At 41.5% G+C, this 24,999-nt stretch overlaps 1 protein-coding gene across 1 annotated transcript in view; it reads left to right on the forward strand.

The window, feature by feature from the left end:
* Positions 1-14,789, forward strand: part of MLPH (melanophilin) — a 643,600-nt gene extending 628,811 nt beyond the window's left edge. The window contains exon 14 of the mRNA XM_030209662.1: positions 13,737-14,789. Coding sequence (XP_030065522.1) covers positions 13,737-13,760 — 24 coding nt within the window. The 3' untranslated portion in view covers positions 13,761-14,789. The remainder of the gene's footprint in view (positions 1-13,736) is intronic.
* The last annotated feature ends 10,210 nt before the right edge of the window (positions 14,790-24,999 follow it).

The following is a 24,999-nucleotide window of genomic DNA, read 5'->3' on the forward strand; positions in this document are numbered from 1 at the left end:
TATCCCACATATTCCCACATATTTGCAGGCTCTATGTGGCTAACATTGCTCCGTCATGGTATCACCATGACTGAATAAACATATACAATTATAATTATCTAAGAAACATGGGAAATATAGTGTATAAAAGTTACATATATAGAGAGAACATTAATGGAATAACAGATGAAAACGGTACTATACTAATGTTCAGATGATGGATCATTATGGTATGTTTTGTTAAAGAGGTGGGTATTCAAGGATTTGCGAAAGTTGATTAGATTGTGCATTTTTTTCATAGCAGTTGGATCAGACCAATGCCCTACATCTCTGACAAACTGGCTTTCTAGCTCAGCACTCCACTGAGCATATGCTTCTCGGGTTAGTCAGCTATGTGAAATTGATTCTCGACGGTGTTGAAATGGTTCTTTTCTTATTTGTCTAACCATTCACAAGTGGTAAATTGGAATCAAGAAATTTCTCAGCCTAAAAAATTAATTCAGGTAGTTCCTAAATACCACTTTTATTACCTCTCTTGTTTAATTTGTATTTAGTTCCTTTGGTAAAGTTGTTAGAGAGTTTGGATTTGAACTTCATTTTTTTGCAGATGATGTCCAGGTGATCATCTTTGTGAAGGATGATTAATGTGATGTCATCACAAAATTGAATCAAAAGTTGGAAGTTTTAGGGAACTGGCTCCATAGCAATGAATTAGTTTTTATGTTTCAGTATTTTTTATTGATGGCAACATATAAAAAGAATACATTTAAACAACACCAGTATTATACAAAACACTATAAGTAACAAGTGCTTACACAATCGTCTAACTGAACCATCAATTACAGTTTTGAGTAATCCCAACCAAGTCCCCCCTCCCAACCCTTAAAGTATACAGACAATGGACCAGCTACCCTAAACCATGTACTTTTATTTATTTATTTTATTTGTAGCATTTGTATCCCACATTTTCCCACCTATTTGCAGGCTCAATGTGGCGTACATTGGCCGTAATGGCGGTTGCCATTTCCGGGTAACAGAATTACAAATGGTGGTTTCCATCCAAGATGGCGACGGATTGCGTAGCGTTAACGGACGCGCTCAGAATCGGCCCTAACGAACGCTGCTGTTAGCACCTTTCCCGTCGGAAGATCGGCAAGCGGAGAGGCAAGGTTCGGGAGGTTCCCTCCGTCCCGAGTGGAACGCCTCAGCTGCAGCAGACGACGATGGACCGTTTCGCAGTGTTGCCCGGTCCCGAGATGGTGTCTACTCCTACTGTGGGAGCCTGCCTTGTGGAGCAGGACAACAGCGTAGACGGGTCTTCCCTTAGCCCTGTCGAGCGTGCGGTGCCCCCACAACCCGGAAGGGAGAATCTTCAGGCAAGCCCTGCCGCTATGGAGAGAGACCAGGCTGTGCAGGGAGGGAGTTTGCAGGAGAAGAGAGCTGGAGCTGGAAACTTGGAGGAACCAGAACTAACAACTACTCCTGTTGTTTTAAGAAGGACAGTGAGTATACTGGAACAAGTTTCAAAAGCCCCTCTACCGGACTGTATAATGGGAGAGGTAGTGAACCCAGCCGTAGTGACATTGGAGTCACTTTGGGACTTGACTTCCAAGACCCAATCTGCATTACAAACTGTAATTTTAAAAAATATGGGGACAATAAAAGTTTTATCAGAGACTGCGCTAATTCATCTAAAGACTAGTGAAAGCCATGCCTCTGAAGTTAAAAGACTGTCTGAAAAGGTTGGAAAGATTCAACTTGTGGAGCAAACTTTACTAAAAGACAAGAATTTTACCTTAAGACGCCTGGAATATTTAGAAAATCAATCTAAGAGACTAACTTTGCGTTTTATACATTTTCCTAGGTCACCATTGATAACTCCGATGCAAATGGTTACAAAATATATGATGGAGACCCTGGGTATGCCCGAAAACTCATTGCCCCCAATAACTAGAGTTTTTTATTTACAGACTGATGTTAAAACATCAGTAAATTTACCAGAACAAGGAGCAATGGGTCTTACGGCATTCCTGGAGTCATTTCTTGAAGTGATAACACAAAGAATTACTTTGCTTGTAACCTTTGCGTTGGAAATGGACAGAGACGCAGTTCTTTGATTTTCCTTTAGACATTTGGATTCTTTATTTTTGGGATCAAAAGTGAGAGTTTTCCCAGATTTATCCAGGAAAACTCAAAAGAGACGCAAGATGTTTTTGTTGCTGCGCCCGAGAGCTTGGCAATCGGGGCAAATTTTCTTTTGAGATACCCATGTGTATGTAGATTAATCTTGCAGTCTAAGCAATATCAATTCTTTGACCCAAATCAATTGGAAGATTTTCTAAAAAGCAGGGAAGAGGTCAATGTACAAGTCTAGTCACCTATGCAACGCTGTATGCAGGCATTGAGTAACCCACTAGGGAATGTAGCTACTTGTTTGATTTAACTTAATGTGAAACTGCTTATTTAAGCAGGGAATTTTTTTTTTCTATTTCTTTCTTGGATCGATTTCATATTATTGTGGTCATTAGTAAGATTATCATTTCATGTAGAAAATGTTTCTTGTATTGAATGGAATTTAATTCAATTAGTGTAATATCACTCATAAATGTTATGTTTGGTAAAAACTTAAATAAAGATTAAAAAAAAAAGAATTACAAATGGTGTTGTATTAAAGAGCATACATACATGGTAAGATACATGGTGCATACATACATGGTAACATATATGGAACAGATTGTGGTATATATATATATCATGTGATACATACATGGTATAGAATACATTATTGTAGTGCAAGAAGGTTCCTGAGTAATAAGTTCGATTGTAACAGACATTAGGTCATCGACTGTAGAGAAGTCCTATTCAGCATTAGGTTTAAAGTGGTAGTGCTTGATCATTAATAGCAAAGGGTTGAGCGGTCATGTGAATGAAAGTTCGGATTTGTATAGATCGTATATAATGTTCATATTTAGTGTTTAGGATGGATGTACCATGTACTAACCTCCCCCCCTATGCCTCCTTGCCTCCAAGCACCTAGCATAATAGCCAATCTAAATAGCCAATCTAATTTTTGGCTTCTTATTCGCCCAACAAAATCGGCTCAACATTCTATAAAGATTATTTAGCTCCTTCTGCAAAAGCCTCAAAGGTAAAGTCTGAAGCACATATAGCCAACGAGGAAACTGGACCATCTGCACCAAGCTCACCCTACCCAGTAGCGACAGTGGAAGGTCTTTCCAGCACTCTAGTTGTCACCGCATAGCCTCCATAAGAACCGATATATTAAGACGATATAAGGCCCTGACATCCATTGCCAGGTGAATCCCCAAATACCGAAATGAAGTGGTTGCCCACCGTAAGGGAAACTCTGATCCCCAAGAACTTTGTACCTGTGGGGATGATGGCAATGCCTCTGATTTCTCAAAGTTAAGGCAAAATCCTGCATAATCTCCATACTCCCGAAATGTATCCAGTAACGCCCCCATGGATCTTCTTGAAGTCCCAAAATGCACTAACAAGTCATTGGCAAAAGCTGCCAACTTAAAGCAATGAGATCCGATCTGGATACCTTGAATATCGGGGTTTGCCATAATATCCCTCAGCAGAGGATCTAGGGACAGCACAAATAGAAGGGGAGAAAGGGGGCAACCCTGTCGGGTCCCTCGAAGTACAGGAAATGACCGAGACTCCCGTCCGTTAACCTGTTCAGGGGCAAAGGGAGCAGGGAAACAGCGGAGCCGACAGGCGCGTGGCTGCTCTCTGCACCCTCCAGCAGCATGCACCCGGGGCGGACCGCCCCCACTGCCCCGCCCTTGGTACGCCACTGCACCTTCCTTGCTCCCTTGACCCGCCTTCAATGATTGGGGATTACGTTTTATATCTACACAGATGATATTCAGTTACTTTTCCCCTTTGAGTCATTCTCTTCTTCTATTAGCTCTGGAGTCCTTTTACTAAGGTGTTCTGAAAAATGGCTTGCGGTAGTGTAGGCGCAGGTTTTGGGCGTGCGCCAATCCATTTTTCAGCACGCCTGTAAAAAAGGCCTTTTTAAAATTTTTGCTGAAAATGGGTGTGTGGGAAAATCAAAACTGCCACGCGTCCATTTTAGGTCTGTGACCTTACCGCCAACCACTGACCTAGTGGTAAAGTCTCACGCGGTAACTGTGCAGTAATGACCTACGTGCATCAAATGCCACTTGGCGTACATCCAATACACGCTTCCGAAAATAAAAATTATTTTTCAGACATGCGTATCGGACACGTGCCAAAAATGAAATTACCGCAAGAGCCACGTGGTAGCTGGGCAGTAACTCCATTTTGGCGCATGTTAGTCACACGTAGATGCTTACGCGGCTTAGTAAAAGGGCCCCTCTATCTCCAGCAAATTGGATACAGTTGCTGATTAGCTTTTTGAAAATAAATTGCAGCTGAACCCCTTTACATCTGTTGCGATGTTGTTCTCTGCACATTTGTCTTCTGTTTCTCCTCCTGCTTTCACTTTATTTATTTATGCATTCTTGTATCTGAATTTTTCTGGGAGACATTTAAACTGTATTCTCTTAAGAACTGGAAATTTCAGTAAAAGAGCACCCCAGACTCAAGCAGAAATATAAAAACAGTATGAAAAAATTGAATCAGCAACTCTGAAATATTTCCATATAGCACCTACCTGGAAGACTAGACAGATAACCTTAAAAGTAATTCATGCATGCACACAAAGCCAATGTAGCTTTTTTAAGTATTCAGAAACATTTTCATATTTTCTTAAATTAAAAATTGAGTTGTGCAAGGTCAGGTGCATGTAAACTGATTGTAGAAATTTGTCCTGGACAACCTTCACATGGCTTATGTTGCCTTATTCACTCTTTGTTTGAAGTATTCGGCTTGATATACTGCCTATCATAATTAATATCTAAGCAGTGTACAATGTTAATACAATATATCAAATAAGATTAAAATAATAATAATATAGGAAAGTTAAAAGACAGCTATAAACATTTTCATCGCTTGTTCAGGTCATGCATACCAACACTAATGTAATGATTCGAGCAAAGAGAGCCCTCGGACCATAGTGAGGTTGACTTCACCTGTGCTACACATGAACAGTACGAGTCTTCAATGACAGCTGCTGACATAAATGCTTGACAAAAGTCCAGGACACTCTAGTGGGCGCTGCAGTGAACCCAAGCTAGAAGTGGCAAGGGCCGAGCCCCAAAGCAGAAAGATGAGGTATTCTGCCTCCATTGCATAGACAACGTTTGAAAGACAAAGCAATTTATTACAATAGAGATATATTTATTATTGAAGGCGTCTCATACTGTCGCAAAGACATATTTGTGTCATACTTCTTTCAAGCTTGAATGCTTCTGACTTTGTATAATCATAGACCACCTCCAGCCAACCAGTACTGCACACTATCTGCCTATAATGAAAACATCAGTGTCCTTATAACCGTGTACTTGCTCAAATAAATATTTTTTTAAAGAATTTTTTGTGCGCTACTGTTCAAAAATTTAAGCACTGTTGAAATAAATTTAATTGTAGTACAAAAAATCAACTTATCTTAATGTCTCTGGTAATTGCAAGCCATGTTTTAATCTTCTTAGGCTTATCACATTTCCAGAGTTCAGCTTGTCAAACATTCATAGAGTCTCCGGTATCGTTGTTAGCCCGACAGGACCCTGTTTCGCGATCAACCGCTTTAGACAAAGCGGAGCCATTCCCGTTTTATTTTTCCATTGCATAGAGGCAGGTTGCTTGTTGTTTGAACCTGTCTGCAGCATGCTTCTTTATGAACTATAATCTAACACTGTATCTTGCTGCATGAGCCTTTCAAAACCTTTGCAATATCATCAAATTTTTACTAGTTTGTATTTGTAACATCTACTCTCAGCTTGATGCTGAGATCTCCTGGTACAGAGTGAGCCAGTGAGAACAGACTCCAATCTGCTGGACAGAAACTCTTTTCAACACTTCAGAACTGTAAGTAATTCTTTTTGTTTGATTTTGCATTAGAGGAGATTTTGGTTCAAGAGTTCTGAGTATTCACAGTGATGTTCTATACTCTGGTTTAACTGACAGTCAAGTTTAATGGTTTTCGGACAGTACTTTTGCAAGGACTGTAACACAAAGTCTTGAACAGACCACTGTTCTGAGCAGACTGTAAGCAATCAAAGTCAGAAACAGGCAGGCAGGAATACTGGAGCAAGGCAGAGCAGGAACAGGCTGGCAGGAATACTGGAGCAAGGCAGGGCGGGAACAGGCTGGCAGGATCACTGGAACAAGGCAATGTACACTGAAGTCTGCAGGACACCAGGAAGCCTGTTCCAGAGGCACTGGATGAATGTAGTGAACTTCCTTAAATGCCTAGGCAGGATATTATGTCATCAGCGCCATCTTGCAGGGCTATAAAAAGGAAGTGCAGAGTTCCAGGAAGTAGAAAAGATTCTTCAGGCACAGGAAGCTTTTGGAACCTAGAGGACTTCTGGAAACAGATGAGGGGCGTGACAACTAAAAGTATATATTAGTTTCTTTGGTTTTAAAATCTGACTATGATTGGTTTCTTCGTCTCTATTTCAAATATAGGGACCATCCGTTTTTTAATACCAAGATAAGAATGTTTCCTGATGTCACAAGAGAAGCTTAAAAACACAGAAGAGAATTGTTGGATAGAGTAGGATAAACATTTTTTGAAGAAAGGAAAATACAATACAAAGCCATGGTAGGTTTAAGAGGCAGGGAAAGAAAAGGGCAAGAGAGAAAAATCTCAGGCTACAGTCAAGTTGTGTTAGAAAGGAAAGAGGAAAAAGATGAGCTTTGAGGGTTTGCTTAAAAGCATCAATCAATAAAATATTTCTCAAAACAATTAGGGGTAGATATTCAGCCGGCTCTTGTGATGGTTAATAATAGTCTCTCTTTGAGTGAGGTTCCTTTTAACTGGAAAACTGCAATTATTAAACCAGTTCTAAAAAAAAAAAACCAACTCTTCATTGGACTCCCTGTCAGTAAGTAACTATAGGTCAATTTCTAATCTTCCCTTTCTGTTGAATTGACAGAAAGAGTAGTTATTGGTCAACTCTCACGTTATGCAGAATCTGTCCAGCTTCTTCACCCTTTCCAATCGGGCTTTTGCCAGGGCAATCTACTGAAACTATTATTGCATCTCTTTTGAACGACCTCCATGTCACCTTAGACAAGGGTCAGTTTTCTTTGCTTGTTTCTTTAGATTTGAGTGCAGGCTTTGATGTGATCAGTCACTCACTTCTTCTGTTCAGGCTATTTTCTGTGGGTATCTCAGTTCAATACTAAAGTGGTTCTCCTCTTTTCTTTCTGATTGTCCCTTTTCTGTGTCTCTTCCTAATTCTAGATCGGATCTTTTTCCTCTTCCTTGTGGTGTTCGCCAAAGTTCTTTTCTAAGTTCCTCAGTGGTTTTGATCCAATTTTTGTCTATTAAATTTTATATTTACACTAATTACATACTTTTGGTACCCACTGTGATCCTCAAATCTTTCTTCTCTTCAATCCTGCTTAGATGCTATCTCATCGTGGCTCCTCTCAAATTGTCTTACTTTGAACTTTTCCAAGTCAGTAGCCCTGTGGGGTACAAGCAGATCACTCTAGCTCTCTGATGCAACACCAGAAATAAGTGTTCCAGTGTTTGGGGCACTGTTGTGCAAAATGATAGTTGCACCCCTCCTCTCTCCTTCCTAAAGACCAGGGGCCTGATATTCAGACCACGGGAGTTAGCCTGGCTAACTCCCGTGGTAGGTACTGAGCCCAGAAATTCAATGGTGGACCATTTCTGGTGACCGGCATTGAATATACGGTTTGAACTTAACCAGCCAAGCTGATTTTCAGCACTGGCTGGTTAAGTTGAAACCAGCCAAAGATATTCTACCTATTGACATGGTCATATTTGGCCACCAAACATAGCTGGCCTAATACTGAATATCAGCACTGACTGGCTATGTCATGCGACACAGCCGGTCATCCAGCTAGATTCTAATTGCTAATATTCAGCCTAGATAGCCAACTATCTCACTCTGAATATTATCACTTAGCTGGCTAAGTACCATTTAACTGGCCAGGTGCTGTTCCAGGCCAGTTAAATGGTTTTGAATATCGTGGGGGCAGGGGTTTAACAACCACGATTATATGGTTCCTGGTGCAGTGCCACAATTGTCCTGCCCTAGTTCAGGCCCTGCTCTGATCTGACTCCTATCCAAGATCCATTATTTAAAAACAAAATTCTGTTTTAATGCTTTCATTTTATATCACATTAACTAAAAACATTGGAAGGGCTACAGCAGAAGGAACAAAGTAGTGAGATTGCATGGTATAGCTCCACTATATGTAAACTGAAGGAGTCTTTGCAAAGGTAAAGTACTATGGACTTTATTTTCTAAGATTTTTTTTTCAAAGTCTGTCTCTTTGGGAAGAAAGCTTAAGGGTTAGTATTCAGTGAGAGTTAACCAGGTCAGAGCAGTTCCTGCCTGGTAAACTCCTGCTGATTGGGTCCCAGCTTGATATTTAGTGGCATCAAACCAGACAAGATAGTGTCTACATTTAAGAAGCACACACACACATGTAAATCATTAGAATACCATCATATATGTGCATATATGCCAAATATGTATCTACATGCTATTCTGTAAATAGACCAATATTTTTGATAGCAGTTAAGTTTGATTGTACATAAAAACATAAGAACATAAGCATTGCCATACTGGGACAGACCGAAGGTCCATCAAGCCCAGTATCCTGTTTCCAACAGTGGCCAATCCAGGTCACAAATACCTGGCAAGATCCCAGAACAACAAAAAATTTTATGCTGCTTATTGTAGAATATGCGGTGGATTTTTCCAAGTCAATCTTAATGGTTTATGGACTTTTCTTTTAGAAAAGTATCCAAACCTTTTTTAAACCCTGCCAAGCTAACTGCTTTTACCACAATCTCTGGCAATGAATTCCAGAGTTTAATCCCTCATTGACGTGAAGAAATATTTTCTCCTATTTGTTTTAAATTTACTACTTGGTAGCTTCTTTGCATGACCCCTAGTCCTAGTATTTTTGGAAAGAGTAAACAAGTGATTCACATCTACCAATTCTACTCCACTCAGTATTTTATAAATCTCTATCATATCTCCCCTCAGCCGTCTCTTCTCCAAGCTGAAGAGCCCTAGCCACTGTAGCCTTTCCTCATAAGGAAGTTGTCCCATCCCCTTTATCATTTTCGTCGCTCTTCTCTGTACCTTTTCTAATTCTACTATATCTTTTTGAGATGTCATGATCAGAACTGCATACAGTATTTGAAGTGCCGTCACACCATGGAGCTGGGGTGGTCGAAGAGCAGAGCACACATAGAGTTGGAAGTTATCCAGGTACAGCCAATATTTAGTCTGGGCAAGTGAGACCACAAAAAGGGCAGTCTGGATAGCTATCTGGTACATCACTGAATATTGGTAGGACCCAGATAACTTCCAGCAGCCACACAAGACCTGGATATTTAATGCTGGTAGCTGGCTAAGGCCAAGCTTTGAATATCTGGGTCTAAATTAGCGTGTGGCATTATAACATCCTCAGTTTTGTTTTCCATTCCTTTCCTAACAATTCCTAACATTCTGTTAGCTTTCTTAGCCACCGCTGCACATTGAGCACAGTGTTTTAGCGTATCATCAGCGATGACACCTAGATTCTTTTCCTGAGCGGTAACCCCTAACGTGGAATCTTGCATCACATAACTATGGTTTGGATTCCTCTTCCCCTATGCATCACTTTGCACTTGCTCACATTTGGACGCCCAGTCTCCCAGTCTCGTAAGGTCCCCTTACAATTTTTCACAATCCTCATGTGATTTAACAACTTTGAATAACTGTGTCATCAGCAAATGTAATTACCTCATTAGTTATTCCCATCTTTAGATCATTTATATAGGCATAAACATAGGTATAATCTTGATGGTGCATGGGTGGGGGTATAAAGTTACAGAAATAACTTACAGAATACTATAAGTTACATGCATATCTCTGGAACATAGGCCACATATGTACGCCAGCTCTATGGCATAAGTGTGATATTCTATAAAAGAAAGTAGAAGCTTATTCTATAAAGGAAGGTAGGTGTCTCTCAGGTGCCCAGTTACAGAATTACCCTCCTAGTACCACTGAATATCATGTCTGACTACTGGGACTCTTATCTGGTTAGTGCTGGGCTAGTCAGAGGGCAGAGTACAGATGGAGTTGGAAGTTATCCAGGTACAGCCAATATTCAGTCTGGGCAAGTGAGACCACAAAAAGGGCAGTCCGGATAGCTATCTGGGTACATCTCTGAATATTGGTAGTACCCAGATAATGTCCGGCAGCCACACAAGACCAGGATATTTAATGCTGGTAGCTGGAGTATTAATCATTCAAGTACTCGATATACTGTTGGAAAGTCAGTAGGATAATATTTGTTAATTTATTCATATAACCTTTTCAAAAGCAATTCATCTGTTCTATTTCATTTTTTAAGTATTATTTTTATTTTATTTTGTCATATACCTTGTTATTTCATTTTTTAACCCCCCTTTTTATTTTTCACTATTTTATTTTTATTTTTTAATCCTTTTTCTTTTTGACTTTCTACCTATTATGGAATCATGTTGATATATATTGAGGGGCATAATCGAACGCGAACGCCCATCTCCATGGGCGTCTATGTCCGAGAACGGGTACGTGAAGGGGCGGTACAGACCGTATTTTCGAAAAAAATGGGCGCCCATCTTTTTTTTCGATAATACCATTTGTGACCGGCAAATGCATCGGATTTGTGCGGATTTGAGCTGGGCAGTTTCGTATTTCAGCGATAATGGAAACCGAAGGCACCCAGCTCAAAAATGAACAAATCCAAGGCATTGGGTCGTGGGAGAGGCCAGGATTCATAGTGCACTGGTCCCCCTCACATACCAGGACACCAACTGGGCACCCTAGGGGGCACTTGTAACAATTAAAAAAAAATTAAATACCTCCCAAGTCCATAGCTCCCATCCCTTGGGTGCTAAGCCCCTCAAATCCACCCCAAAACCCACTGCCCACAACTCTACACCATTACCATAGCCCTTATGGCTGAAGGGGGGCACCTACACTACTACTACTACTACTACTTGACATTTCTAAAGCGCTACTAGGGTTATGCAGCGCTGTACAATTTAACATAGAAGGACAGTCCCTGCTCAAAGGAGCTTACAATCTAAAGGACAAATGTACAGTCAGTCAAATAGGGGCAGTCTAGATTTCCTGAAAGGTATAAAGGTTAGGTGCCGAAAGCAACATTGAAGAGGTGGGCTTTGAGCAAGGATTTGAAGATGGGTAGGGAGGGGGCTTGGCGTAAGGGCTCAGGAAGTTGATTCCAAGCATAGGGTGAGACGAGGCAGAATGAGCGGAGCCTGGAGTTGGCGGTGGTGGAGAAGGGTACTGAGAGGAGGGATTTGTCCTGTGAGCAGAGGTTACGGGCGGGAACGTAAGGGGAAATGAGGGTAGAGAGGTAATGAAGGGCTGCAGACTGAGTGCATTTGTAGGTAAGAAGGAGAAGCTTGAACTGTATGCGGTATCTGATTGGAAGCCAGTGAAGTGACCTGAGAAGAGGGGTGATATGAGTATATCGGTTCAGGCAGAATATAAGATGTGCAGCAGAGTTCTGAACAGATTGAAGGGGGGGAAAGATGGCTAAGTGGGAGGCCAGTAAGGAGTAGGTTGCAGTAGTCAAGGCGAGAGGTAATGAGAGCATGGACGAGAGTACGGGTGGTGTGCTCAGAGAGGAAAGGGCGAATTTTGCTGATGTTAAAGAGAAAGAAACGACAGGACTTGGCTATCTGCTGGATATGCGCAGAGAAGGAGAAGGAGGAGTCAAAGGTGGGTACAGTGGGTTTGGGGGTGGTTTGGAGGGCTCCCATTTACCACCACAAGTGTAACAGGTAGGGGGGATGGGCCTGGGTCCACCTGCCTGAAGTCCACTGCACCCACTAACAACTGCTCCAGGGACCTGCATACTGCTGTGATGGAGCTGGGTATGACATTTGAGGCTGGCATACAGGCTGGGGAAAAAGGTTTTAAAGTTCTTTTTTTGGTGGGAGGGGGTTAGTGACCACTGGGAGAGTCAGGGGTGGTCATCCCCGATTCCCTCTGGTGGTCATCTGGTCATTTAGGGCACTTTTTTGCGACTTGTTTGTGAAAAAAAAGGGTAAAAAAAAACGACCCAAATTCGCACTAAAAACGCCTTTCTTTTTTCGATTATCGGCCGAAGGCGCCCATCTCTCCTTGGCCGATAAACACGCCCCAGTCCCGCCTTCACCATGCCTTCACCACGCCTCCGACACCCCCCCCAATCAACTTTGCCCGTTTCTGCGACAGATTGCAGTTGAAGACGCCCAAAATCGGCTTATGATTATACCGATTTGGGCGCCTTTGTGAGATGGGCGCCCATCTCCCGATTTGGGTCGAAATATGGGCGTCTTTCTCTTTCGAAAATAAGGCGGATTGTATATTAAAAGAGTGTGCTTTGTTAACTTACTATCATTTACATAGAGCTATGTTACATGTGGGGCAGTGTTTTGAGCAACCATTAGCAATCATGCATTTAGCATTTTACATACATGTGCATACACATATACACACGTGTATACATATATTTTTTTTACACATTTTTTCATATTTCTTCAAGGTTTTATATTATTCTGAAATCCATTCATATGTATTAACTATAAAAGTATATACTTTGGAATATTTAGTACCATAACAGTGGTTCCATTGTTTTTGCAATTACATTATTTCTTTTGCTTACATATATGCATTTTTTCATTGTTCTACATCATTAGACGTACATGTATATTGCCTACAGTGGATAATGTTTGCACTATTCTCTTGCTTCCTTTATTACAAATGTGATAACCATGTCACTGTGTTCATTTATAGTTTTCCCGCTTTTTAAAAAAAAATTCTTTGTTTAGAGTTTATATATGACATTGATGTGTCATCAAACCTTATCTCTCTGCGTATTTTAAGATTTTAAGTTTTCATCTGCAACATCACATCTTATTTGGTTTTATCCATGTTCTTAATTTTGCTAATTTGTATTTCCTTTTGTGAAAACATTTCATGCATTTTTGTATTTACAACTTTATTTGATGTTTTTTTCTCAATTATAATCTATGCTTTTATAGATGTCCTTTATGTTAATTTATCTATAATATTCTCTCACGATTATTGTTGCTCACAATTTATAGTTATATTTATTAATGTTTTGTATTTGGTTTTGTAGATTCCTGAAGAAGGCGCTACGGCGCCGAAACACAGCTGTGTTGAGTCAACCTGTTATAATAAATATATATTTTTTCAAATATTCGTCTCCCCTATTGATTAGAAAGAGCCTATCTTCCCCCACTCTTCTCTTTTTCTCCCGGTAGCTGGCTATGGCCAAGCTTTGAATATCTGGGTCTAAATTAGCGTGTGGTGGCCAACCTTTAAAAGCAATGCTCACAGTCTCAGGCTAATTATTATCTGGTTAGTAAATAATGTCCTATGATGGTAACTGGTATCACATGAAAAGTAAATTTAAAAAAACAACAGAGAAGAGAGTTTTACAGTGTCAGTAGACTTTGAGCACTACTCCTCACTGTAAAACTTTGCTATTTTATTCTATTTATTTATTTACACCTGAGGTAGTTTAAAACAATTTCTCTAACAATAAAAACAGTATAACAAACATTTCATATCTTGCAGAAACCTGTGCTGACTCATCAATAAATACAGCAAAGAAGGTGAAGATTACTTCCAGCAGTTCAATATTATCAAGTTTCCAAACTTGCTTTATTTCCTTCATGATGATGTCATAGCCCAACAGCTCCCTCCTTCCAGTATTGTCATATACATCACGACCAATGAAGTGATAATGACTTCATCAGTGATACATGGTGTTCTTCAGATTCAACATAAAGCAAGAAGAATTACCACCCATTAATGTATTTTCCAAATGCTTTACAAACAAATATCTGAATTAATATTCAAAATGTGTTAGTATTTCACCTTTCTTTCTCCCAGTGCATGTCCTGGAAGCTGATGCAAAAATACTAGTACAAGAAATTACTTAACAAGATGGCAAAGGGAGAAACAATAAGTAAATGGTTTATTATAAATAAATTATTTTGATATTAGCTACAGAGCAAGGAAGTCTTACTAAAAGAGCAAAGTTATTGAAATGAGTTGTTCTCAAACTGATATTGGATTTAGAAGTGGGGTATAAGTTGAAGAAGCATTATCTACACTCAACAATGCAACTATGAAACTCCACAATACAAAACTATGGAGCAAAATGTAAATTATTCTAAACTTAAATGGGTGCAATCAATAGCATTAATGGTGGAAGTACATTCTGATTTATTTTATTTATATGGTCTTATGATAAATGGAACCCAATGGTTAAAACAGTGGGCTAAGAATTAACAGTGATACATGTAGAAAATAATGTATACAGAATCTGCCTACATTTACTATACAAAAGTATATTCAGGGAGAAATTCTACTTTTATGTATATAAGGTAAGTGCTCTTGGAGGCAGATTGGGCAACATTTGGAGCTAGTATATATGCTTTGCAAAATGCAAAATCCAGCAGATATATTCATGTTACCTCTGATTTGTAGCAGTCATAAATATATACATGTGCCTGCTGCGACTGGTTGCACATATAAGTGGAGGTTTTAGAAGGGAAATTATCCCCCGGATTCTATATAGTGCACCTAGCATTCTGTGCCAAAATCCAAGCATATTCTATAACAACATGCATAACTTAATTGGCTTAACAAGCCAATCAGTGTTGTTAACAGCACTTAACAAGCAATAATGAGCACTAATTGACAATAATTAAAATTTACGTGCACAAAACACTGTAATGCACAATGCCTAAATTTTAATACACTCAGGCAAAAAGGGGCACGGTTATGGGCAGGGAAATGGGCGTTTTGTGGGCATTCCAAAATTTACATGCACTGTTATAGAATATGGCCCTCTGTACCTAAATCTACACACCAGGATTTATGCCATGTTTTTTATTGATGTAAATGGAGGCGCATAGATTTAGGTGCAAGGGTATCAACTAAGCGTATTCTATATACTGCACCTATATCTAAGCGCTGCTTATAGAATATGCTTAGGAAGAAATGTTTTCCACACAGATTTTATAGGCGCCATTTATATAGAATCTTTACCTATATGTCTACCTTTCCAAAACTATCACTCCAAGAATGGCTTTTAACTTGCCCAATACTTTACGTCACTATCTACAAATGGCAGCTATATTATATCTATATTATTTGTTGAATGTTTAATGTAATTGTTATTTTGTAAGTATGGAGAAAAAGACTTCAGTTTATTCAACATCTTCTTAGTCTACTGACAAATTGAAGACCAATTGCTTTTATATCCATCATTAGTCTAAAAACCTCAACCTCCATTTGATTTGATTTAAATTATTTTTTTCTAACTTTTTTTTACTGTTTTAAAATTGATTCAATTAACTTCTCCTTCAATATTATTCTTAATTCTAGGGATAAATATATTTTTCTAAAAAACTGTAACAATACGTGGAACAACAAACTTATCTTTGCATCGGGTTTTTCAATATCGGCTCAACATTTCACAAAGTACCTCATGAAAGAATCCAGAGGAAATTGGAAAGTTATGGGATAGGAGGTAGTGTCCTATCGTGAATTAAAAACTAGTTAAAAGATAGAAAACAGCAAGTAGGGTTAAATGGTCAGTATTCTCAATGGAGAAGGGTAGATAGTGGGGTTCCCAAGGGTCTGTGTTGGGACTGCTGCTTTTTAACATATTTATAAATGATCTAGAAATGGGAGTACAAGGGACCTGCTGAAAAATGGCCTGTGGTAGTGTAGATGCATGTTTTGGGTGCACACAGAATCATTTTCAGCGCACCTGTAAAAAATGCCTTTTTAAAAATTTTTGCCGAAAATGGACATGTGGTAAAATGAAATTGCCATTCGTCCATTTTGGGTCTGAGACCTTACCGCCAGCCATTGACCTAGCGGTAAGGTCGCATTCGGTAATCATCTATGCATGTAGAATGACATTACCGCCTGGTTTTTCTGCGCGCCAAAAAAAATAAAAAGTATTTCTGGCGCACTTAGCGAACATGCATCAAAATGAAATTACCGCAAGGGCCACGCGGTAGCTGGGTGATAACTCAAAAATTGACAGTGTGTTGGGCGTGCATAGGCTTAGTAAAAGGGCCCCCTAGTGAGATAATTAAATTTTGTTGACAACACAAAAGTTATTCAAAGTTGTTAATTGCAAGAGGATTATAAAATTTGAAGAGGACCTTAAGACTGGGAGACTGGGCATCTAATGGCAGATGATGTTTAATGTGAGCAAGTGATCATGTGGGAAATAGGAACCTGAATTATAGTTAGTAATGCAAGGTTCCAAATTAGGAGTCACCGATCAGGAAAGGGATCTAGGCATTATCGTTGATGATACGTTGAAACTCTCTGCTCAGTGTGCGGTGGTGACTAAGAAAGCAAATGAAATGTTAGGTAGTATTAGGAGAGGAATGGAAAACAAAAATGAGGATGCTGTGGAGGGGCATAATTGAACGGGAACGACCATTTCTAAGGGTGCCCATCTGTAAGGACGGCGCCACAAAGGGGCGGGGAAACATGTATTATCGAAACAAGATGGGTGTCCATCTTTCATTTTGATAATACAGTCGTGGGACGCCCAAATCTCAACATTAGGTCGACTTTAGAGATGGTCGACCTAAATGTAGAGATGGGCGAACTTAGAGATGGTCGTCCCCGGTTTTCACCCATAATGGAAACCGAGGACGCCCATCTCAAAAATGACCAAATCCAATTTGGTCATGGGAGGAGCCAGCATTCGTAGTGCACTGGTCCCCCTGACATGCCAGGACACCAACCGGGCACTCTAGGGGGCACTGCAGTGGACTTCACAAATTGGTCCCAAGTACATAGCTCCTTTACCTTGTGTGCTGAGCCCCCCAAAACCCACTCCCCACAACTGTACACCACTACCATAGCCCTTATGGGTGAAGGGGGCACCTAGATGTGGGTACAGTGGGTTTGTGGTGGGTTTTGGAGGGCTCAACATTTACCACCACAAGTGTAACAGGTAGGGGGGATGGGCCTGGGTCCGCCTGCCTGAAGTGCACTGCACCCACTAAAACTGCTCCAGGGACCTGCATACTGCTGCGATGGACCTGAGTATGACATTTGAGGCTGCAAAAAAAGTTTTTAAAGTTGTTTTTTGAGGGTGGGAGGGGGTTAGTGACCACTGGGGGAGTAAGGTGAGGTCATCCCTGATTCCCTCCGGTAGTCATCTGGTCAGTTTGGGAACTTTTTTCAGGCTTGGTTGTGAAAAAAAATGGACCAAGTAAAGTTGACCAAGTGCTCGTCAGGGATGCCCTTCTTTTTTCCATTATTCGTCAAGGATGCCCATCTCTTAATCACGCCCCAGTCCCGCCTTTGCTACAATGCCAACATGCCCTCGTGAACTTTGCTCGTCCCCGCAATGGAAAGCAGTTGGGGACGCTCAAAATCGGCTTTCGATTATGCCGATTTGGGCGACCCTGGGAGAAGGACGCCCACCTCCCGATTTGTGTTGAAAGATGGGCGCCCTTCTCTTTCGAAAATGAGGCTGATAATGCCTTTGTATCACTCCATGGTTAGATTGCACCTAAAATACTGTGTTCAGTTCTGGTCACTGCATCTCAAAAAAGATACAGTAGAATTAGAAAAGGTACAGAGAAGGGCAACAAAATGGTAAAGGGGATGGGACGACTTCTCTATGAGGATAGGCTAAAGCGGCTAGGGTACTTCAGCTTGGAGAAAAGACAGCTGAGGGGAGATATGATAGAGGTCTATAAAATAATGAATGGAGTGGAATGGGTAGACATGAATCACTTGTTTACTCTTTCCAAAAATAATAGGACTAGGGGGCACTCAATGAAGCTACAAAGTAGTAAATTTAAAATGAATAGGAGAAAATGTTTCTTCATTCAACGTGTAATTAAACTCTGGAATTCGTTGACAGAGAATGTAATAAAAGCGGTTAGCTTAATGGGGTTTTAAAAAGGTTTGGATGGCTTCCTAAAAGAAAAGTCTGTAACCATTATTAAAATGGACTTGGGAAAATCCACTGTTTATTTCTATAATAAGCAGCATAAAATATATTGTACTGTTTTGAGATCTTGCCAGGTATTTGTGACCTGGATTGGCCACTGTTGGAAACAGGATGCTGGGCTTAATGGACCTTTGGTCTTTCCCAGTATGGCAATACTTATGTACTTATGTAGCTCTACGGAGCCTGTCTGTTTCACTTTGGTGCTTCATCATCAAGAGCTGCCAACCAATATTCTGCCAAAATGTTATTCCATCGCTCAACCCTCACACGCACTCCCAATCCATTTGCAACCTCACGTGTAACCCTATGCTCCACAGCATGGACAGCAGAAGCTTACGCTTTAAAACAGGAAAAAAAAGTTTGAAAAATAGTTTAAATTAAATAAAAGGGAGGTGGAGATTTCTAGACTGATGATGGACATAAAAGCAATTCGTTTTCAATTTGTCAATAGACTAAGAAGACGTTGAATAAACTGAAGTCTTTTCCTCCATACTTACAAAATAACAATTAAATTACAACATTCAACAAATAATATAAATATAATATAGCTGCCATTTGTAAATAATACTTTTCTAAATCTCCCGTATTTACATATATATTTTGGAAACATCCACTTATAGGTCAGTTCTAAAATCACCTTCAAATTTTTCATTGCCTCATCCATCTATGGGGCATGGAATTCATGTACCTGAATTCTAAATAAAAATGCTGTATTCTATATATACTGTATGCTGTAAGCTACTTTGAACATAATTCAAAAAGGCAGGATAAAAAAAAAAATATATATATATATATATATTCATTCATTTAGCTTATAAGTGAGTTCTGAAGGTAAAAGCTTGGGAAGTACTATTTAAACAAAAAGAAAATCTTTAGGGGCAATGGTCAGATACATGGAGGGGCATTTTCAATATGTCGTCTATGGCTGACATTGGATGTTTTGCAAAAAAACGTCAAAAAAATCTGAATAGGAAAGAAGGTCATTTTCAAAAAAGAAAAACGTCTTATCTTTTTTTTCTGAAAATACTGTTTTGAACAAGGTTTCGTGATTTGGATATTTTGTTTTTTGGTCCAGTTTTCAAAACAAAACACAAAATCAAGCGATTGGGATATAGGAGGAGCCAGCATTTTTAGTACACTGGTCCTCCAGACATCCCAGGAAATCAATAGGGCACCCTGGGGGGCACTGCAGTGGACTTCATAAAATACTCTCAGGTACACATCTAACCATTGCCCCTTATCTTGTCTGCTGAACCCCCCAAAACCAATCCAAAACCCACTTTGTCCAACTGTACACCACTACCATGTGAGCACATGTGAGTTTATCTTGTTGGGCAGACTGGATGGACCGTGCAGGTCTTTTTCTGCCGTCATCTACTATGTTACTATGTTACCATAGCCCTTACAGGTGAAGGGGGCACCTCTATGTGGGTGCAGTGGGTTTCTGGTGAGTTTCGGAGGACTCAGAGTTTCCTCCACAACTGGGTCCACCTGTCTGCAATGCACTGCACCCACCACTATACAACTCCAAGGCAGGGGTGTAGCCAGACTTTGGCGGGAGGGGGTCCAGAGCCGAGGTGAGGGGGCACATTTAAGCCCCCACCAGCACCGCCGACCTCCCCCCCCCCCCCGGCGCCACTGCCGCCACCCCCCACCCTGCCCCGCCCCGCCATTGCCAACACCAACAACTTTGCCCCCCCCCCCCGCCGACGACCCTCTCAACCCCTCCCGTCGCCAACCTGCCGTCTCCATCTGCTACCTTTGCTGGCGTGGGACCCCAACTTCCGCCAGCCGAAGTCTTCTTTCTTTGTTTTGTTTCTGAGTCTGACGTCCTGCACGTACAACGTGCAGGACGTCAGACTCACAGAAACAGAATGAAGCCTGCAGAGCTTCATTCTGTTTCTGTGAGTCTGACATCCTGCACGTTGTACATGCAGGACGTCAGACTCAGAAACAAAACAAAGAAAGAAAACTTCGGCTGGCGGGGGTTGGGGTCCCTCGCCAGCAAAAGTAGCAGATGGCGATGGCGGGTTGGTGACGGGAGGGGGGTTGAGAGGGTTGTTAGCAGGGGGTCCAGGGCCAAATGTACAGGGGCCCAAGCCCCCGTGGCCCCATAGTAGCTATGCCCCTGCTCCAAGGACCTGCATGCTGTTCTAATGAACCTGAGTATAACATCTGAGGCTGGCATAGAGGCTGACAAGTAATGTTTTCAATCACATTTTTGTGGGGTGGGAGGGGTTTAGTGACTACTGGGGGACTAAGGAGAGGTCATCCCTGATTCCCTTCAGTGGTCATCTGGTCATTTAGGGCACCTTTTTCTGCCTTATTCATTATAAAAACAGGTCTAGCTCACAACATCTTAGTTTTAGTCCTAGATGGTTTGGTTTTGTTTTGTTCCATTATAGCTGAAAAATGTTCAAGTGTTAGGAACGCCCAGATCCCGCCCTCTTGTGATTTGAATGCACTTCTGATGGACTCCATAGAAAACGTCTAAAAACTGGTTTTGAAAAAAAAAACAATTTGGATGTTTTTGTGAGAAAAACATCCAAATTCAGATTTATGCCACTTTTTGGATGTTTTTCACTTTTGACAATGAGCTCCATGGTCATTACATAAAAATAAGCGGATGGTCTGTGCTCTGAAAATGACAGATACAAACCAAGGTAAGGTATACACAAAAGTAGCACATATGAATTTATCTTATTGGGCAGACTAGATGGACCGTGCAGGTCTTTTTCTGCCATCATCTACTATGTTATGTTACTATGACTTATCTGCTTATACTTAATGCATGATATTCAGAAACTATCCATTTAAGTGAGATCACTGAATATTCTGTCCTCAACTTAAACAAAGCCTTTTAACATTGTTATTTGGGCTATCCTAATAAAGAGATACAATTATCCAGATTATGACTGCTGCTATCCGGATATATTTTAGTCTGCCTCCAAATTTCCTCTGGTTCTTCCTATAAACTGTACTTACAGAGAAACTGTGTCCATTCAATAGAGTTGCCTGGCAAAAAAAATGATCCACTGGCCTGCACAATTTATTGTGAAAAAAAGAACTTGGGGGGTCTTTTACAAAGGCGTGCTAGCATTTTTAGCATGCGCTAAATGCTGGAGACGCCCATAGGAATACATGGGCATCTCTAATGTTTACCACATGCATATTTTGAGCGTGCACCAAAAACGCTAGTGTGCCTTTGTAAAAAGTGCCTTTAAGTAATTAGTGCATGGAGAACAATTCTATAACAGTGTGTCTATATATTATAGGCACTCAGAGGGTGCATGATTGGTGCATATTATACAAAAGAGAGTACATAAGTATTGCCATACTGGGACAGACCAAAGGTCCATCAAGCCCAGCATCCTGTTTCCAACAGTGGCCAATCCAGGTCACAAATACCTGGCAAGATCCCCCCAAAAATGCTGCATATCCCAGAAATAGTGGATTTTTCCTCCAAGTCCAATTTAATAATGATCTATGGACTTTTCCTTTAGGAAGCCGTCCAAACCTTTTTTAAACTCTGCTAAGCTAACCGCCTTTACCACATTCTCTGTCAACGAATTCCAGAGTTTAATTACACATGGAGGGAAGAAAAGTTTTCTCCAATTTGCTTTACATTTACTACTTTCTTGCTTGATGCATGCCCCCTAGTCCTAGTATTTTTGGAAGGAGTAAACAAGCGATTTCTGTCTACCCATTCTACTGCACTCATTATTTTATAGACTTCTATCATATATCCCCCCTCAGCCATCTTTTCTCCAAGCTGAAGAGCCCTAGCCACTTTAGCCTTTCCTCATAGGGAGTTGTCCCATCCCCTTTATTATTTTCGTCGCCCTTCTCTGCACCTTTTCTAATTCCACTACATCTATTTTGGGATGCAGCAACCAGGATTCAATACAATATTTGAGGTGCGGTTGCACTATGGAGCGATACAAAGGCATTATAACGTCCTCATTTTTGTTGTCCATTCCTTTCCTAATAATACCTAACATTCTATTTGCTTTCTTAGCCGCAGCAGCACACTAAGCAGAAGGTTTCAATGTATCATTGACGACACCTAGATCCCTTTCTTGGTTGTTGACTGCTAATGTGGAACCTTGCATGATGTAGCTATAATTCGGGTTCCTCTTTCCCACATGCATCACTTTGCACTTACATTAAATGTCATCTGCCATGAGTTCACATGATGCAGTGAGCGGTGGTGGACGTGTTTTACAACAGCTGCTCAGGAGCCCGTCTCTAACCTCAATTTTTTGCTAACTTCCTTGGCTATAAGCACGCAGATTCAACTCTTAAATACTTCTAGATCCTGTGGAGAAATTTCTTACACAACCGGTGATGTCGACAGCAGCAAAAACCTCAAAACATAAAGATGAGCGATTGAGAGCAGCAGAAAGCAAAATGGCGCTCACATCCCCGCCTCACACCTCAGTTGACTCTATGATTGCGGAACTTACAGATTCGGTGGTACAAGCCTTAGATCCATGATTTACTCAGCTTTCTGAACAATTAGCAGGGTTAACGGCATTAACATCAGAACTTACCCATTGCACAGGAGAGTTGGAAGCGCAGGTGTCTGAAGTGGAAGACACTCAGCAGGTGCAAACAGACAGTATTGTGAGGCTAGAACAACTGATCATGGAATACCAGCAGAAACTGGATGATTTGGGGGCGCTAGAGGACCTTGGACTAGATGGACGTGTAGACTCAGAGCTCCCTCCTAGGCCTCGTTAAAATCAAGTATTTACTGGTATCTTTGGCACAATTTTTCACACTACTGTTTAAAGACTTACTGCTAAACATGTCTGCAAGCAAGTCCCACAAACAGGAAACTAGCATGTCTTCTTCCTCAGGAGAAAAAAGGAAGAAATGTGATGTACAGTCTCCTGAAAAGATGGCGCCGAACAGGTCTAAAGTGCACCCTTCTGAAGCTGTTTTAGAAGAATTAAAGGCGTTAAGGGATCTCACTGCAAAGCACTTTGAAACAACTTGCAGCTTGAAAAACGATCTCTTGGCACTTACAGTGTCAGTCTTCGAATTTCAAAGGAGATTAGAGGCAGTAGAAAAACATTCAGAACAAACTGCCACAGATTTACAACAACATGTGCACTTAACAACAGACAAACTTCTCTACTTGGAAAAACAGATAGAAGATCTTGCAAACAGAAGCAGGAGAAACCAGTGGTGTAGCCACAAGTGGGCCTGGCCCACCCACTTTGGACTCAGGCCCATCCAAAATTGTGACACTCTTGCTGTGGCTGATTGGGATCCCCAAACCTTGCCAGCTGAAGATTTTCTCTTCTTGGGCAGCCAGCAGCACTTTCCTTGAGCTGACGCTGAGACCAGCCCTTCTGCACATCCTCAGTTTTCACACATGTAAAAGCACTGAGCATGCATGGGCTGTCGGCAGCAGCATCAGTTTGAGGCAAGTGCTGCCGGCTGCCGTTTGGAAGAGTACTGGCTGCTCGAGGAGGAGGAAATCTTCAGCAGGCAGGGTTTGGGTATCCCCGCCAGCTCAAGTATTTAATATTTGGGGTTTGTGGGCAAGGAGGGGTGGGGAGAGGAGCAAACCAGAGGGGGGCCGGGGAGGGCGAATTCCATGCTCATCCACCTTAGGCTCAGGCCCACCCAAAATTGCCCATCTGGCTACGCCCCTGGGAGAAACAATATCCGAGTTTTGGGCTTACCAGAACACTCAGAAGGATCTGACTTACCACTTTTTTAAGCACATGGCTCCTGAAAATCCTGCATTTACCACCTGAAACAGTTCTTGAATTGGAGCGGGCACACAGATCTCCAGGGAAGATTAAGTCCAATGCTAAGACACCGCGCCTTATAGTTGCAAAACTTCTTAGATTTCCTCAAGCTCTACTAATTTTGACACCAGCAAGATCGATTTCATCTCTGATTTTTGAAGGCAGAAAATAAATATTGTCCCAGATCTGTCAAAAACCACTGCACAAAAACGGAAGCAGTTCTTGTCTATGAGAGCACAACTTAAAGAAAAAGGAGCGAGGTTTGGTTTACAATACCCTGCAAGGATGATTATCACATTAAACACCACCACCGGAGTCTTTGGCTCTCCAGAATCTTTACAACTATTCCTAGATAAAAGGGACACTGAAGGTATGGCTGGATGAGCAGTGCTGTAGCGAGGGTGGCTGACACCCGGGGCAGGTCGCCGCTGCGCACCCCCCCCCCCCCCAGGGTGCAGCACGGCGCCCCCCCTTGGCGCGCACCCTCCCCCCTGGAGCGCATTCTTACTTTAGCGAGGGGCAGGCGAGAGGGCCGATCCGCCCCCAAGTGCACGTCACTGGGAGCTGCGTCGGCTCCGCTGGTTCCTTGCTCTCTCTGCCCCAGAACAGGAAGTAACCTATTCCGGGGCAGAGGGAGCAGGGAATCAGTGGAGCCGACACCCCCCCCAGCGGCGTGCACCTGGGGCGGACTGCCCCCCCCTTCCTACGCCACTGTGGATGAGTTAATCTCCATGCATATACTCTTTTTTTGTCACTCTGCTAAGCTGTTTTATGCTCTGGTAGGCCGCGTGCTGATGGCTGTTTACTCACTGCCATAATAATGAGCCTTTTGCTAGTCACAGTCTCCTTTTTTTTTTTTACACAAATCCTCTTTTCCTGGTCAAGTGACGTGGAGGGGCATAATCGAACGGCGCCGGCCATCTATATGGCCGGCACCGCAAACAGCGGTCCCAAACTGTATTATCAAAAAAGATGGCCGGCCATCTTTCGTTTCGATAATACGGTTGGGGTCGGCCAAATGTCAGAGATGGCCGGCATCGGTTTTCACCGATAATGGAAACCGATG

Source organism: Microcaecilia unicolor, chromosome 7 (genome assembly GCF_901765095.1).
Source record: "Microcaecilia unicolor chromosome 7, aMicUni1.1, whole genome shotgun sequence".
NCBI lineage: Eukaryota > Metazoa > Chordata > Amphibia > Gymnophiona > Siphonopidae > Microcaecilia > Microcaecilia unicolor.